The 17,067-nt window shown below is 33.4% G+C and overlaps 1 protein-coding gene across 2 annotated transcripts; it reads left to right on the top strand.

Moving 5' to 3' along the window:
* The first annotated feature begins 233 nt into the window (after positions 1-233).
* On the top strand, positions 234-16,844 carry nxf1a (nuclear RNA export factor 1a). 2 transcript variants are annotated; one of them, XM_051127421.1, is made up of 22 exons: positions 234-568; positions 1,725-1,781; positions 2,299-2,494; positions 2,581-2,698; positions 3,609-3,692; positions 4,044-4,148; positions 5,099-5,179; positions 5,265-5,334; positions 5,493-5,581; positions 7,313-7,420; positions 7,582-7,691; positions 11,424-11,460; positions 11,810-11,878; positions 11,965-12,020; positions 12,118-12,222; positions 13,734-13,792; positions 13,867-13,982; positions 14,081-14,123; positions 14,218-14,290; positions 14,538-14,717; positions 16,126-16,186; positions 16,501-16,844. In XM_051127421.1, exons 1-22 carry the CDS (start codon positions 502-504, stop codon positions 16,537-16,539), a joined length of 1,923 nt encoding a protein of 640 aa, XP_050983378.1. In that variant the 5' UTR covers positions 234-501; the 3' UTR covers positions 16,540-16,844. The 2 variants fall into 2 exon arrangements, with proteins under 2 accessions (XP_050983378.1, XP_050983379.1); XM_051127422.1 differs by lacking the exon at positions 234-568 and adding an exon at positions 682-817.
* Positions 16,845-17,067: the final 223 nt, after the last annotated feature.

Genomic DNA, 17,067 nt, shown 5'->3' with positions numbered 1-17,067 from the left:
TTTCCAGTCGGGTAGGTGAAATATTAGGCTAATATCTTAATATGTGTATCTTTACCGCTTATTTAGTTTGTCAAACTGTGCTCTTTTCTGTTACTAAGTCCTTCTCTACATGATTTATCAGCTTCCACACGTTTTTTCCGTGGTTTAAGCAGCATAAATTAGCAGAACAACGTATTCAGTAGTACATTAACCATACAATCAATGCTGTCCTTTAATCCGAGCATCGCCAATATGGCCGAGCATCCGGGTAACAGACCAAAACGTGCAAACCCTTTATTAACCCAACTAAACAAATTATGCATGTTATATATTTTAAGATGTCTAATTTATAGATTGGTTAAAAGATGCAACTACGTTGCTTGCTTGTGGATCCACGCGAACTTATGTCTATTTGCTCCTGCCTGTTACAACGCACGTTCCTGTTGAAGATTAAGCACATTTGCACGTGGAGCAGCTGAACGCGTCGCGCTCAATCTTCCAAAACTGCTGAGTTGGTAAAAGATGACTCGATACCGGGAATTGTACCCCAACCTGTCTGTCATAACACGGGTTTGCTCCAGTTCTTCAGGTACTTTGGTAGTTATCATGAATTATATGGTTATGAACAGATATGGTTTACTCTCTCGCGAAACAGAGCTGAACAGAAGTTGCACACCACATGGTATTGATTATGGCAGACTGATTGACACGTTTGATCGTGGTCAGCTGCTCGTCTTCTTTGCATTTTCATTATATCGTCGAGTGGTTTTAATATTACTAACAAACCTTTAGCAAGTCCGTTGGTTATTCGGTGCAAAAATTGAAGCATATGATGATGGTGAGTGATGTCTATGATAGTTTCATGCAAATAACGTTACTGATGAACTGCATGGATAAAATTAAACCTAAATGTTTTAAACAGGATGAATGTGCCAATTGAACTGTTAGAACACATTTTAAAGTTGCATGTAGGAACATGTTTTTCTGGTCATGTAGTATTGTTATTTTACACCACTTTGCGCCAAAGATGAGAAAAACAATCTTTATGTAATATTTTAATGTTGTTGTTATTATCATTTACATTTACATAATGCATTTAGCAAACGTTTTATGCAAAGCTACTTACAAAAGAGGAACAAAAGCAATTCGTCATGGAGCCAGCGGTATTTGTAATATGCAATGTACTGTACAAACGTAATATACAACGAGATTAGGAAGCAAGCTAGAGGAAAAATGTAAAAAAAAAAAAAAGTTTTTAACTATTCTGAAAAAATTATTTTGGACCTACATAATTATCTGCCAAGGCGGTAATAGTCTACCATACGTTTAAAAATATTTTATACACACTGCTAAATATAATTAATCCTTATTTGAATTCGTAGTGTTAAATTAGAAGTAAGAATTCAATTTAATTTTTGGCGTGGAGAAACCTGAATATCATTGCATTTTGGGAATTGTAGTTTTTTAGCAAATTAATGGATTTTCAATGCATTATCGGTAGTATAGTTCAGCAAGATTCAAGAACTGAACTATGACAATGTGATTCTGAAAGCATTTAATCACATTCTGCTATTTATATTAAACACTTAGCATGTTCCCTAAAAGTTCCTTTAAATAATTTTCTTTTCATTAACAAAAGAAAAACGAAGTAATTTTGTAGTTATTATGATTGACGCTGTTACTGCACACAGTACATGAACAACAACAATCTCTGATGCTTGAATTTTTTCCTCCACTTCCCTCAGATCCGAGTGGCTCTGCTGTGGTGAGAGAGGTGTGGAGCACTGAAAGCTCTTTCACAGGTAAAACTGCTCCTTGCTGCTATCTGAACTTAATATATAGACATATATACCCAAAAATATAAGTATTTGGACAATTTAAGTTCAATTTAAGACCATTTTTGTCCATGTATGTCCACAAAAAAGCAATGTATGATAAACAAATGAAATGTTGCCTTTGCAAACATGACCTTCACTGTTAATGTTGTGCATTACTACTTATTTAAATATTAAGATGGCAAATATTGATTGTAACTTAACATGTTATATTTATAATTTCATTATTAAACAAAATTAATTGACTTATAAATATAGTAGGTGGTGTGCTACATTCAAGAAATGTTTTATTTTTGTTATCAAAAACCTGTTTTGTCAGCCTGAGCCAGAGGTGTGTCTTTATTTATTTATATATTTTATTTAATTTGCATGTTTTGTATATTGAACACTGAACTGATACATCTTATGAAATATATGCTGGCATGCTGCTATTTATGGAAAGCCTGTGAGTTGTGTTTGTATGAGTTGTGTGTTTGTGTTTTAGATCATGATGGCCACTGGTTGGGGGTCCGTCAAGGTTGGAGGTCCATCAAGGCTAGTCTACACAATGATTCAGTTCGCTTTCAGCATCGAGGCGCAGCCTCAGGGCAGCTCGGACCGGGACCCCGCATCAGGTGTCAGGACGGCAGTGTTGATGTGTCTGTGATGGGTAGTCAGTATGGGACGTCCCAACAGAGATTGTAAGTGTTTTTGCAAATTATTTTTCTATGTATCCATGTAAGGAATGTTTCATTTAATTCCAAGCCATGTTGTGCTTTTCCTGCAGTATTCCGTATGGACGCTCCGCTCGGAGAGGAGAGATGCGAATAGAAAAGATCAAAGGGGGAAATGCACACAGATATGGAGCAGAAGATGCAGGAGGGAAAGATTGGTTTAAAATTACAGTAAGAGTTCAATTTTATTTTCTTAAGGGAATAGTTCACCCAAAAATGACAGTTTGCGGAAAATCTGCTCGCCCTCAGGCCATTGAAGATGTAGACTAGTTTGCTGCTTTATCAGAGCAGATTTGGAGAAATTTTGCCTCACTTACTTAGTAATGGATCCTCTGCAGTGAATGGGCACTGTCAAATGAGAGTCCAAACAGCTGATAAAAACCGCATAATACACCACACCACTCCAGTCCATCAATTAACCTGTGAAGTGAAAAGCTGTTTTTTGTAACAAATCCATCATTAAGGTATTTTAACGGTTGCTTCCAGCTACAATACGTATCATAATCCATAAAATGTAATTATATTTGCTTAGAATATAATAACATATTAATTCAGAAAGGTTTTACACTGTTTTAACAGTTACTCATCTGAGCATATTTCTCTCCTGATTCGGATGAGACGACTTTTTCATTGGAGAAAGCCATAAAGAGCTAGCGTCTTCTACCCATATATTGGCCAAATGTGCAGTTTACAGTTAAAACACCCTAATGATTTTTTTTTTTTTTGGTTACAAACACACAGCTTTTCACTTCACAAGATCTTAAATGTTTGACTGTAGTCATATGGATTATTGTGACGTTTAATCAGCTGTTTAATATAATTAAGTGGCTACTGTCTGTTTGATTGCCAACATTCTTCAAAATATCTTCTTTTGTGTTTAACAGAAGAAAAAAACTTATGCAGGTTTGAAACAACAAGAGGGTGAGTAGATAATTTTTTTTTTTTTTTGGGTGAACTATCCTTCTACAGCAGACATTTGTATGATTTTTTTTGCATTTGAATAAAAATGGCGTGAAAAATACATGAAAATGTATTTTTTTTTACGTTTATTGCCTCTGATATATTTACTTTTATTTCACAGATCCCACATGGAAAAAAGTATGATAAGAAATGGCTCCTAACATCACTACAGAATCTCTGCCCCATTGCATTTATTCCATTACACGTAAGTGATCGTGTCTCTTTTTTTAATATGGCATACTTAAATTTTAAGGGGAATCTCTTGTATTTATTTATTTTGTTGCACAAAATGAAGTCTGTTCTTAGGACTATTATTACTTTCTGCCATTTCTTAATGACAAAGCACGTTTAACAAAGAAAATGGATTCTTTCTTTCTTTTTTTTTTTCAAAATGAAAAGTATTATTCTTTTACTTTTGGTGTGCTATATAAATACAAATTCACAAAGACATGAGTTAACCTTTTAACTAACTTGTCACTGAATTGTTAAATCACTGAAATACCGGTACATTATTTTCAACTTATGTGTCACATCTGTGTCTCTTGTTTTTGTCTAGTACTCCACAGAGGGACATAAAGTTCATTTCTATGTGGAGGATGCTGCTGCTGCCAGCGCTCTGTGCAAACTCACACGCAGAATCACGGACAGTGAAGGGAACAGGGTACGTTGCTGTTTCATCTATTGTAAAACATCCATCTTGTTCTCATTCAGTGTTAATTTCGTTAACAAATAATTTTCATAATAATGTTCATCAACAACATTTTTTTCAGCAACGAAAGCAAGATTATAACAAACCCTTTTTTAATGACAAAAACTATGACTAAAATCTATTGACATTTTTGTCAACGAATAAAAATGAGATGAAAATGTTAGGGAGGAGCGATTTGGGGCAAGATTCATTCAGAAGAGCAGACATATGAATAAATTTGATGTTGCAAAGAGAAGTCAATACAATGCGTCTCATGAGCGGATAAATACACAAATTATGTTGATATTATTGAGAGAGGTGTGGAGTCACACAAAATTATGCATATGTGAGTATTTACGTAAATACGTTTGGTTACGTCTTAGGTGAACGTAAACAGTTGGGAGAATATCAGATGTGTATCAGTACATTGCATTGTAATTTAGTCTGTGGCATTGATGTTAATCAAGCAACAAAAGAAAGACTGAAAATCACTCACTGCTCTTGACTGAATCACTTTAGTAGCCCTAATAAAGATTAATCTAAATTTACTTCTATAAATAAATATGTCTGCTTGAAAATTAAAAATGTGGTAAACATGATGTTGAAAAAAATGCATAATTAGCCTATATAACCATTGGTATTTCATTGAAAAGAGCATGTTCTTGTTTCTTGATGAGAAGGGGTTTCATTTCATTTTAATATGAAGGCATGTTGTGTGTCACAGCAGTTAAATCTGCGTCTATCATAATAAAACCTTAATATCAAACCTATACAACGAGTTAATAAATGAAACTAAACCCATTCGATTTTAGCAAACTAAATCTACCGTACATTTAGTTGGCTAAAATCTTATGATATTTAGTCAATTCAGATGACTAAAATATGACTACAAAAATATGATATATAAAATTCTTGTTCTCCAGGTGGTCGTGCTTATGAACTGTTGTTCGAGTCTCCCTTTCCTGCAAAGTGAGCTGAAGCCACAAGATCTGGAGCCTTTAAAGGTTTGACCTACAGCTGTTGCAGTAACACTTGTGGTCTACAGATGGCAGCTGTTGCATTTAACTGTTACTGTTCTTTTTTGTGAAGCATTGCATGTCCAAACGCTTTGACGCTTCCCAGAAATCTCTCGACCTGAACAGCATCCGCAGTGATTCAGGTAAAACTACACTGTTTAAATAAACAAAACCCTGACACTACAAAATGCCAGTAGATAATAGATTTACCAAGTCAAAATGACTGCAGTTACCTGTCAGAAATCCAACTGGGAGCTTTTCAAAATTGTTTTTTCTTATGCATTTGACTCTTTTCCATCAGACTTGGTTTCCCATAATATTGAGATGATCTTAAATCAAAAAAACTGCATGCAGGCTGTGATCAAAATCATACAGGAGAATATCCCAGAGGTAAGACTTAAAGCTTTGCTTTGCTTTTTTGCAAATTATTAACCTAAACATAAGTAATAATGAATCTACCCTCAGCTGAATGAAGTCCACCAGTTGTTTCTTACAAATTTTGGGTGCTGATTCCAAAAATAGTGTCTGGTTTACTCGAGCATGTCACACTTTTTCAATAAATATGATGTGCATTTCGTAGTATTTTTACTTTTGACAACCATTTGTAAGGTGAGGAAGTCTTGAAATATAACATAATTACTGGGTCAAATTGGGTAATATTAGGATTTTCCAAGATGTAGGACTGCATTATCTTGGCATTTAGGCATTAAGCTGAATAATAGTAGCTTTGTGACATATTAGCTTTAAGATCCATGATGGTTTACTTTGGTCATTTGAGAAGTGTGTCAAAGGCCGGCTCATTGCTTCATGACCGTGAAGAATAAATATAGAAACTTCATCTAATCCAACAAAGTTCAGCCACAGTGTCTGGACAAAAATAGGAAATCAAAACATCCAGCTGGTGGAAATATTAAACTATGCAGTTTTATTTCTAGGGTAAACAGCTGTGGGTAGGCCACCAGACACTGATTCCACGAAACACTTTTGCAATTTATCTTATTAACACATTCCTAATAGTAGATGAAATAATATAGTTGTTAATCAGCTATAGAGTCACATGTGATTCTGTAAACAAGACAAACTGACTTTCAAAAGATTTGGCAGAGAATATGGCATCAGTAATTACCTTATCAGGTTTCTGATGGATTATGATGTTTAGAAATATGATATTGTCTAAGTTTAAGTGTTTAAAAATTTTGTTTTTTTTTTTTTTAAAATGTATACTGCCAGTCAAAAGTTTTTTAATGTTTAAGAAGTCTCTTCTGCTCACCAAGCCTGCATTTATTTAATCCAAAGTACAGCAAAACAGAACAATTTTTAAATATTTTTACTATTTAAAATAACAGTTTTTTTAATTGAACACTCCAGTCTTTATGATCCTGATATGCTGATTTGCTGTTCAAGAAACTTCAATATTTAAAACTGCTGAGTAAATTTTTTTTCAGGAGTCTTTGAATATAAAGATCAGCATTTTGTAGCTTTTGTAACATTATTTTGTAGCAAGATTTCTATTTTAGATAAATGCTGTTTTTCTTAACATTCTATTCATCATCATGAAAAAAATAAACTCGGCTGTTTTCAACACTATAATAATAAATGCTTTTGAGCAAATCAGAATATTTGAAGATCCTTTAGAAATCTTTCAAAAGTTCTTTTAAATCTTATTTTTTGTACTGTTTTTGCTGTACTTTGGATCAAATAAATGCATGATTGGAGTGCAGAAGACACATATTAAAAAAAAAAATAATAATAATAATAATAATAAAAAAATCTTACTGTTCAAAAACTTTTGACTGGTAGTGTATTCTTGTTGGAACACTCATGATTCATTCCAAAACTGAATTCCAAAATTCAGAAAATTCTAAAATCAATTAACAGTTCTTAATATGCAAATGGAGACTATTGACAAAATATTGACAATCCATATATGAAAGCAAAAGTGACAAAAAAAAGTCCCATAAATGATGAAGTGACTTGTGTCCTATATGTCTATATATATTTCTATATTGCTATATTTTTATTTTAATGTAACGTTTTATTTATTTTTTTTTTTTTTTGTAAACAAATAATGAAGAGTTTAAAGTAACATTTCTCTCTGTCTCTTTCTTTGATCCTTCTTAGCTGTTGTGTTTGAATCTGAGTAACAACAAACTGTGTAAGCTGGATGACATTGCAGAACTTGTAAACGCAGCCCCTAATGTGCAGTCACTGAACCTGTCTCATAATGAGGTGAGAGACGCTCAGGCTGCTGCTGTTATCACCTGTTATCACTATCGTCGCACAATATTAGCCCAATTCTTCAGTTTCTATTTACATGACTACAAGCTCCACAGAATTTCCTCTTAGTATCTGTTGTGTTGCCATATTGTCTTGTCGTTCTTGGTCTACAGCTGAAGTCAGAGCGAGAGCTGGATAAGGTGAAGGGGTTCAATCTGGTGGAGCTGTGGTTGGACAGGAACCCTCTGTGTGATGACTTCAAAGATCAGACCACATACATCAGGTCAGTGCCAGCAACACTGCAAGGGTAAAGGTCAAGGTTGGTATAGCTGGAAGGTATACTAAAAACAATCACGGTTCTGTGTAGAAATGATCACAGACCTGTTGGTAAAGTAACTAAAGTAAATCATTGTAGTTCTTCTTACTCACTGTCATAATGTTTCAAACCCGTAACCGGTCTTACGGGTTTGGAATGACACGAGAATGACAGAATTTTCATTTTTGGATGAACTATCCATTTAAAGATGGTATTGAAAACCCTGAATATATGAAGCAGCCTAATTTTAAAAGTGATTTATAGGCCTGAAAAAGTTTTTATAGTGAATTTTTTTTTTTTTCTAAGTTCTAAAATATTTCATTGGGTAGGATTTGTGAGTAAAAAAAAATATTTAAAAAATACTTATAATGGAGCTTTTAAATACCGTTGTGAGCAGTAGAGGGCCATGAAGTCGAAAAGTTTGAGAACCACTGGCCTAAAAGAAGATGGGTTGTTTTCAATTTATCTAAATGGCATCCATGATGTTTTACCCTGTCACAGAAGAGCCCACTAGAGTCTTTTACTCCATAAAGTCTCATACTACAGATGTGTGGACTCATACAGTCCCATTCAGGCCCAAATAGTCTTATAGTACTTAATATACCTGGAACATCATCAAAAGTAATCATCAAAACCTGCCACTGCAGATGTTAGCACATGAACACACATTCATACTTCAGTTAAGTTTTTTCATCCACTTCAGAGTATCTGTCATCATTTAGTTACTGTAGTTTAGAACAAATTATGAGTTGTCTGAATAAATTACAGTGTTTCTGTCTCTGTTCATTTGTTATAAGTGCATTCACATGTACAAGTGTGTGACAGACTGACATGTCCAGAATTTCTTTCTTTTCGGTTGGATTTTCTTTCTTCCTTCTCTCCAAATCACAGCAGCAGCTGCATCCTGTCTTGATTCTGGGGCTTTCCAAACCATCACTCTTCTTTCCTCCATAAAGCAGCATTGGTTATGCATGAAGTTGATCCCAGCCTTCATAACAGAGAACCGAATAAATAATAATAAAAAAATATGTAGGCTGTTTTTCAAGATAGTTAAGTTTAATTAAAAACATCACTTTTTTTCTTCAATATCAAGACATCCACAGGAAATAGTTTTGGTGGCATTTCATTTCAAGGGAAATCAGTCCACATTTATTGCTTGCAAAATGTAGTAAATGTTTTTGCTCATATTCATCTTTTTCCCGTCGCTGTATTCCTGCTCCAGTCAGACTGCTGTTTTTGGCCCGTGTGGAAGGCTGGATAGCCAATGACTGGAAAGATCCCACTCTCTGTCTGCAGAGAGACTGCTACAAAGAGCCTGCAGTGGTGACAATGAAGAAGGAAGTTGATGGAAGGAAGATGGCTGTTCCAAACCTCCAAGTTATTGTATTAAAATGGCTTGGGGACAAATTTTCATGCTGGAGATTGGGAGTTGGGAAAAGCTCCTGAAAACAGGAATAAATGTATCCTACTAAAAGGGGGAAAAATTGAAAATAAAAAAAATGAGAAATGATGGTTTGTTTAAGTCTGTGTGGGAAGTCAGAGAGACAACACTGTTTTGGAGCTGCTGGGATCAGCTTCATTGTATTACTTTCTCTCTCATAAATGTAAACCTCTGTCATGAAACTCTAGCTGGTGCAGGTTGATGGGTCCTTAACACAAATTGGTGATATTCACAGCGCTAAACTACTAAGCACAAGTTGATTGGTTCATGTTGCGTATGTAGCCAGTGAGCTTGCTGCTTAACATTTAAATGGCTGGTTTGCATTCACTATAGCAGTTCATAGCACACTTTTAGAGTTTATCTGAAACCCTTCACCCGTATAGATCTGCTACAGGTAATTATATATGCTATTTGTGCAACAGCAGGATGTCTTAAATACGTACAGCACCGTATCAGCGTATGCACACTACCAGTCAAAAGTTTTGAACAGTAAGATTTGTGATGTTTTTTAAAGAAGTCTCTTCTGCTCACCAAGACTGCATTTGATCCAAAATACAGCAAAAGCATTAATGTTGTTAGTTAAGGTAAATAGTACTTTTACTGTTTATATAACTAATATAATAAACAATATATAACATTTTTGGGGAGGGGAAGATATTACAGACATTAATACATTTATTTAGCATGGATGCTTTAAATAGATCAGAAGTGATGATAAAGACATTAATAATGTAACAAAAGATTCCTATTTCAGATAAATGCTGTTCTTCTGAACTTTCTATTTATCAAAGAAAACAAGTCTGCTTGACTGTTTTCAACAATAATAAATGTTTTTTGAGCAGCAAATCAGAATATTGGAATGATTTCTGAAAGATCATGTGACTGGAGTAATGATGCTAAAATTCAGATTTGAAATTGCAAATAAATTACATTTTAAAATATTTTCAAATAGAAAACATTTATTTTAAATAGTAAAATATTTTAAAATGTTACTGTTTTTGCTTCTCTTTAAATAAAATAAATGCAGGCTTACTGAGTAAAAGAGACTTCTTTAAAAAACATTAAATCTTACTGTTCAATAACTTTTGTATGGTAGTGTGTTCATTGGCTGTTTCTCTACAAGATACTTTTTAATGGTTATTAGGGCATCAACGCCCAGACTTTATCTCGAGGCTATTAAGCTTCATTTGAGGGCCAATTATCAAACTGAAAATTTGAGGAGGGCCAAGGGGGTGGGAGGCCTATAAAATGAGAAATCAAAGTTGCATATTCAGCCGTAAAATGAACTGATATTAACAACAATAATGTCTATAAAAAGTTAATACCTGGTTTTTATAGGGGTAAAGTATTCTGACTGTGTGGCCACAGGAAAAACCATGTATGCCTCCTTACTAACATGGTTAAATGTAACTATGATTATGGTTAAGATTTCTATAAAACTATATTTGTTTAAAAAACAATAGTCTGAACATTGGTAAAAATGGCACACTCACACAAACACACACACACACAAAAGAAACTGTCATAATTTTATAATCAACATTACGTTCCCTTACTTCCCTAATTTAATACACGTCTGTGGTAATAATTTAGTATTCAATGTAAATATACCACAGTTCTGTCAAAAAAACATGGTTTACAGTTGGTGCTACTGTAGTACATTTATGGTAAATGTTTATAAGGGTGGTGATTTGGGGATTTCAAACTCTTCTCTCGGATAAAGATTTATTTGATAACATATTGAATCTGCAGTCATCAGTTATGCTTGAATACACTCATATGCATTCATAAATGTATTATGAAGCCACAGCTCCAACACAAATAATTTATTTTACTGATCTTAAATGGCTTTCATTAAAGTTATTTGAGAGCTTGTCTGTGTCTGTTGAGGTAAAAATACTTTATCCTTTTCTAGTTTAATATTCAGAGAATGTTCCTATAAGCCATTTCTAGGTGAAAGATTGTTTTTTCTTGTGATGATAGTGTAGGTGAGTAACAGCAATGGGAAATTTGGGATTAAAATCTAAAAACTGAACAAGTCCACACAGAGAGAGTGTTGCAATTAGGATTAAAGCTATTTATTCTGTGCTGAACCTGGTTTATAACGCTTTAGAAATCATTTGTTGTTTGCATACACAATAAACAAATAAAATTCAGGAGAAATGGCTCGGGAGTGCACCAGTGATTGTGGTGTGTGTCCCTGCTGTAACGATCAGGTGCATTACTGTTTTCCTCTTGTTTTTCTTGTCTTGTGACAGTGCTATTCGGGAGCGATTTCCCAGGCTTCTGAGACTGGTGAGTGTTTTTTTTTTTATTTGTTTGTATGTTTTGAACTAACAGGACTCAATGTACGGTACAGGTATAGTGTTTGTCAGAAATAAAGTCAGTCAATCATTAATTGGTCAGGGACAGGAAACCTGATTCTAGGCTGGCTGCCAAAAGAACACATTGCTGAAGTATCATTGGACATTACAGGAATTTATAACCAGCAAGAAACTAGAATTCATCTTATGTACTTGTTAATGTGCATAATTAAGCAGTGCATGTTATTTTAGAGAAACAGTCTTTGTATTTATAGTCTATCATCAAAATGTGAATGCTAGCAGTTGCAGGAGTGAATCAGATGTGTGTGTTATTTCTGTAGGACGGTCATGTGCTGCCACCTCCAATCTGCTTTGAAGTGGAAACACGCACAAACATCCCTCCTTGCAAGGTAACCTAAGAGTCTGCGGTGTTGTATCGACCTGAAGAATGTTAATGTGATGTTTTTGACTGGATGTGTCTGTGTAACTAATTCAGGGCAGCCGCTTTGTATCAGATGAAATCCAGGGTCTCATTCAGCGTTTTCTGCAACAGTAAGTGCATGTGTGGAATAGTTTTCCTGTAGGATCGTCTTTAGTATTCCGCAAAGCATGCCTTTGTCAGCAGTGATGTGTGTTTGTTTTGTGGCAGTTATTACTGTGTGTATGACTCTGGGGACAGACAGCCACTGCTGGAGGCGTATCATGATGGTGCCTGCTTCTCTCTCAGCTTGCCATCCATAAACCATCCCTCCAGGTAAAACACCACTCATCTGAGCTTGACAGCATTCCGCTGTCTTTAATAAGCTATTATTTGGGTGAATCTTACAACCTAACAGGGTCATGTTTTCTCCAAAAAAAAATAATTTTATATAATATTAATAATAATAAAATACATTTATTTTCTTTTTGGAGGAGTGAATATGAATTTGGGGAAATGCTAAAACTTCAGATGAAATAGTCATATATAGTCAGTAGACAACAGTCAGTATACAATATCAATAGACATATGGCGCAGTTGTGCTTCGGGTGTCCCGAGATTGAATTCCACCTTGTGGACTTTTCCCGATCCCACCCCCCTCTCTCTCTCATACCCACTTCCTGTCGTACCTCCACTGTCCTGTCAATAAAAAAAAAATGCCAAAAAAAAACTTAAGATACAATAAAAATTAATTATATGTGTTTGTGTATGTATATACACAGACATGTGATTTATTTTTACACTCAAATAATATATAGTACTCCAATAATATATAACTTATAATTATTTTTAATAATGGCATTTTTATTATATTTTTATTGTTATAATGGCATACAGTGATTTTAAATAATCTTAGTATGCCATTGTTTTTCAGCATATATTTTTTTAAAATAATAAAACTTTTTTTCTGTATTACAGTAATGAGAATGAGATATAAGAAATATATAAATATAAAGTCAACTAAAACCCAAAGTTAAATTAAACCCATAAAAAATATGCATTACTTGCAAATGAAAAACACTTTAACTGAAATGAATGAATAAATAATAAATAAAGGAATATATATATATATGTATATATATATACATACACACACACACACAAATAAACACATATAATTTAATTTAACACACATATAACCAAAAACAGTATGTTAATAATACTCAAATAATATATTACTCATTATTATTTATCATAATTTCAACTAAAACCCAAACTTTTAATCATTAAAAAGCCTTAATTCCATTAAAATAGACTTTAATATATATATATATATATATATATATATATATAAATTAGCAAAAATGTGTGTGTGTGTGTTTGTGTGTGTGTATATAAGTGTTAACTGAAATAAATATTTTATGTAAAATAAACGTTTTGTGTAAAATAAAACAAATTGTGTGTGTGAGTGTATATGCATATACTCATTATACATGTATACACTCATTATTATTTAGTATAATAAAACATTTTTTGACCAAAAAAAAAGCCAAAGTGAGAAAAAGGGAGAGAGCCTTACTGGTCCTTAAAGTAGGCTTTATTTGTTTTTACTGTGTTACATAATTATGTATTAAAATATAATTAAAATATATAAATAAATATAATTTTAATAATTAAATTTTTATAATTTATTTATTTTTTATGAAATGTGATTTTTTTCTTGGTGGGCAGAGAAATAAATTTACATGTAAAAAAAAAAAAACTAAGTTTTGTTTGTAACTGTTCAAAATTGTATATCATATACAAGTTAATTTTCGGTCTCATTTCTTTTTCCTATAATTTTGCAGGTGCAGGTTGAAAGATTATCAGGAACACAGCCGCAACATCAAGAACGTCAAAGATCCCTGTATGTTTCTCACATGAAAAGCAAGCAAAAAATAAAGATCAGTATCTGTCATGTAGTCATCTTCTTCTTTACAGCCACACGGTTCCACTTGCTAAAACGCTCCCGCTTGACTGTAGTCGCCTTCCTCAATGACCTCCCGAAGACCCAGCATGACATGAATTCAGTCACTGTTGATGTCAACACATACTCCGTTAGTTCCTCAATGATTTTAACACTGCTATCACTGGAGCTCTTGTTTTGCAATATACATTTTTTTGACATCTCGTTGTTTTCCTGTCTTTTCCACAGAGGACTTTATTAGCGTTCACAGTGAGTGGAGTGTTCAAAGAAGGTGAGTCATGCCTGAACGCGGTTACACGTGTCAGCATAACAGTTGATCAAATAGCGCTCTGTATTCAACTCAGTGTTTGTTTTCCTCTCTTCAGCTGATGACAAATTGAGACACCGTGTCAGGGCGTTCTCTAGAGTCTTCATCACAGTTCCAGCTCAGAATTCTGGGTAGGAAAAGCCAGCAGCGAAATAAAAACACTTTCTGCTTTGGGCTGTTTCTGTTTTCTTTGGCTTTTGCTGTCAGTTTATTACTTAATATGGTTATCTTAGTTTACTGGCTTTCCCCCACGGACACGCTGAATTTCCCAGAGTTTCAGCTGACAGATAAATCATCCTTAGTTACTTGGTCAAAATAACCTCTGCGTAACACAAAGTTGATGGATTCATGTTTATTGGTGTTTGTCGCTTTCTTCAGTCTGTGTATCGTGAACGACGAGCTCTTTGTGAGGAACGCCACCAGCGAGGAGATACGCTGTGCGTTTGCAGCACCAGCCCCCTCGATTAGCCCAGTGCTGCCCAACCTCAGTGCAACCCAGCAGGAAATGCTCTCCGCTTTCTCCAAGAAGTCTGAAATGAACCTGGAATGGTCTCAAAAGTGAGTAGACAGGAGAAACCGTGGCCTTATACTTGCAACTCTTAAAGGAGAATTTCACTTACAAAACAAAAATTTACAGATAATGTACTCACCCACTTAGCATCCAAGATGTTCATGTTTTTCTTTCTTCAGTTGTAAAGAAATTATGTTTTTTGCGGAAAACATTTCAGTAATGTTCTCCGTATAGTGGACTTTCATGGTGTGCACAACTTTGAACTTTCAAAATGCAGTTTTTCTCATTTTCTCCAACTTCTAAATCGTCCAACATGGCTGCAGTAGAGTGTAGTATTAGCAAGACCACTTGCACAAAAATTAGGTACTTTTCATTTTAAATATGTTTATTTTGAAATTATTCAGAATATAAAACATTTTTCATTGAATTTCCATTGAAAATGACTATATGTTGTTACTTTTGATGTAAAGCTAATGCTGTCAAATGATTAATCGCATCCAAAATAAAAGTTTTTGTTTATATATGTGTATACTGTGTGTATTTATTATGCATATATAAATACACAATGCATGTACAGTATACACTACCGTTCAAAAGTTTGGGGTCAGTAAGACTTGTAATAGTCTTTAAAGAAGTCTCTTATGCTCATCAAGGCTGCATTTATTTGATTAAAAATATAGAAAAAAAACAGTAATATTGCAATATGTTTTTACAATATAAAATAATGTTTTTTATTTTAACATACTTTAAAATAGAATTTATTCCTGTGATGAAAAGCTGAATTTTTATCAGCTGTTACTCCAGTTTTAAGTGTCACATGATCCTTCAGAAATCATTCTAATATGCAGATTTATTATTAGAATGATTAATGTTGGATAATATCAACAGTTGTGCTGCCAAATATTTTTTGGAACCTGTGATTTTTTTTTTTTTCAGGATTCTTTCATGAATAACAAGTTTAAAAAGTACAGTGTTTATTCAAAATATAAATATTTTATAACAATATAAATTATTTATTATTAACTTTTAATAAACTTTTAATTATTAACTTAATACATCCTTGGTGAATAAAAGTATTAATTTCTTAAAAAAAAAAAGAAAGAAACAATAAAAATGTACTGACCCCAAACTTTTGAACGGTAGTGTATATTTTGAAAATATTTACATGGAAATATTTATATTCATATAAATGATATAAATAAGTATTTTTAATATATAAACATAACATATTTTTCTTAAATATATACATACATGTGTATAATATAATAATATACGCAGTACACACACATATATATATAATGTAAACAAAAACTTTTTTTTTGGATGCGATTAATCACGATTAATCGTTTGACGGCACTAAAAGTTGCCCTTATTTTTATATAAGATTTTGGTCATACTGTCCACCTCTAGTCAATTTTATCCCAACCCTGTTGGTAACTTTTGTATTGCTGTCAGATGTCTGCAGGATAACGCGTGGGATTTTCACCGAGCTGCTCAAATTTTCACAGAACTCAAGGTATGAATCTGCTTGGCTAATTGATAGAAATGTAGTATGTACACTATGTACTCATTTCAGCAGTTCTGTTTGCTCGCAACAAATAATCAGAAATGAAAGATGTCGGCAGCAACCATTGAAAGCCCCACTAGTTTATAAGCTGGATAAGATGAAGAATTTATCTGAATTTCCTCTGAGATCAGGTGATTTGTGAACATGTTGTAAATCATTACTGTTTGTTTATGTTAGACAATTTGAGACCATGTGCTTTTAAAATCTAATTGCATCCATTTTGAGACTTTGGGACTTAAGACTTGTCATTTTGTCTTCTTTAGGCTCAAGGAAAGATCCCAGAAGCTGCTTTCATAAAATGAAAACAACAAACAGAAATGCATATGTATGTACATAGTTTTATTTGTTGTTTAGCAGGCATTTAATTATGATGTGTTAAACTGAAATGAAACAGAAACTTGTTTTATATTAATTATAGAATTTTATTTGAGTTTTTTCTTTCTTAAAAGAGTTATACCTCATGTTTATGCTTGAATAAATTACAGCACTGTTTCTGTATTAATTTTAAAAGCACTTTTTCAGTTTTAATTGTGATGTCTGAAGTATGTGCTGAGCTTTTGTTGGTGTTGTGTTAAATGTGATGTTTTCACAGCAATAAAGTTTGTTTATTCAGGCTTTTCTTGGCAGGATCAAGAAATCAATATCTTATCAAGTTGTCACTGTATTACAGTAACAATTCTGATTATTGCTAAATATATCACACTAAATCATGGGTATTTGGCCCTTACCAGGTAAAATTCCAGGCACATGTGACTGAATTTATGTACACTACCAGTCAAAAGTTTAATGTTTTTTTTTTAAAGAAGTCTCTTATGCTCACCAACCCTGCA

This window comes from Labeo rohita, chromosome 14 (assembly GCF_022985175.1).
Source record: "Labeo rohita strain BAU-BD-2019 chromosome 14, IGBB_LRoh.1.0, whole genome shotgun sequence".
Taxonomy (NCBI): domain Eukaryota; kingdom Metazoa; phylum Chordata; class Actinopteri; order Cypriniformes; family Cyprinidae; genus Labeo; species Labeo rohita.
The sequence above is the reverse complement of the archived record's forward strand: the minus strand, read 5'-3'. Positions and strand labels throughout refer to the sequence as shown.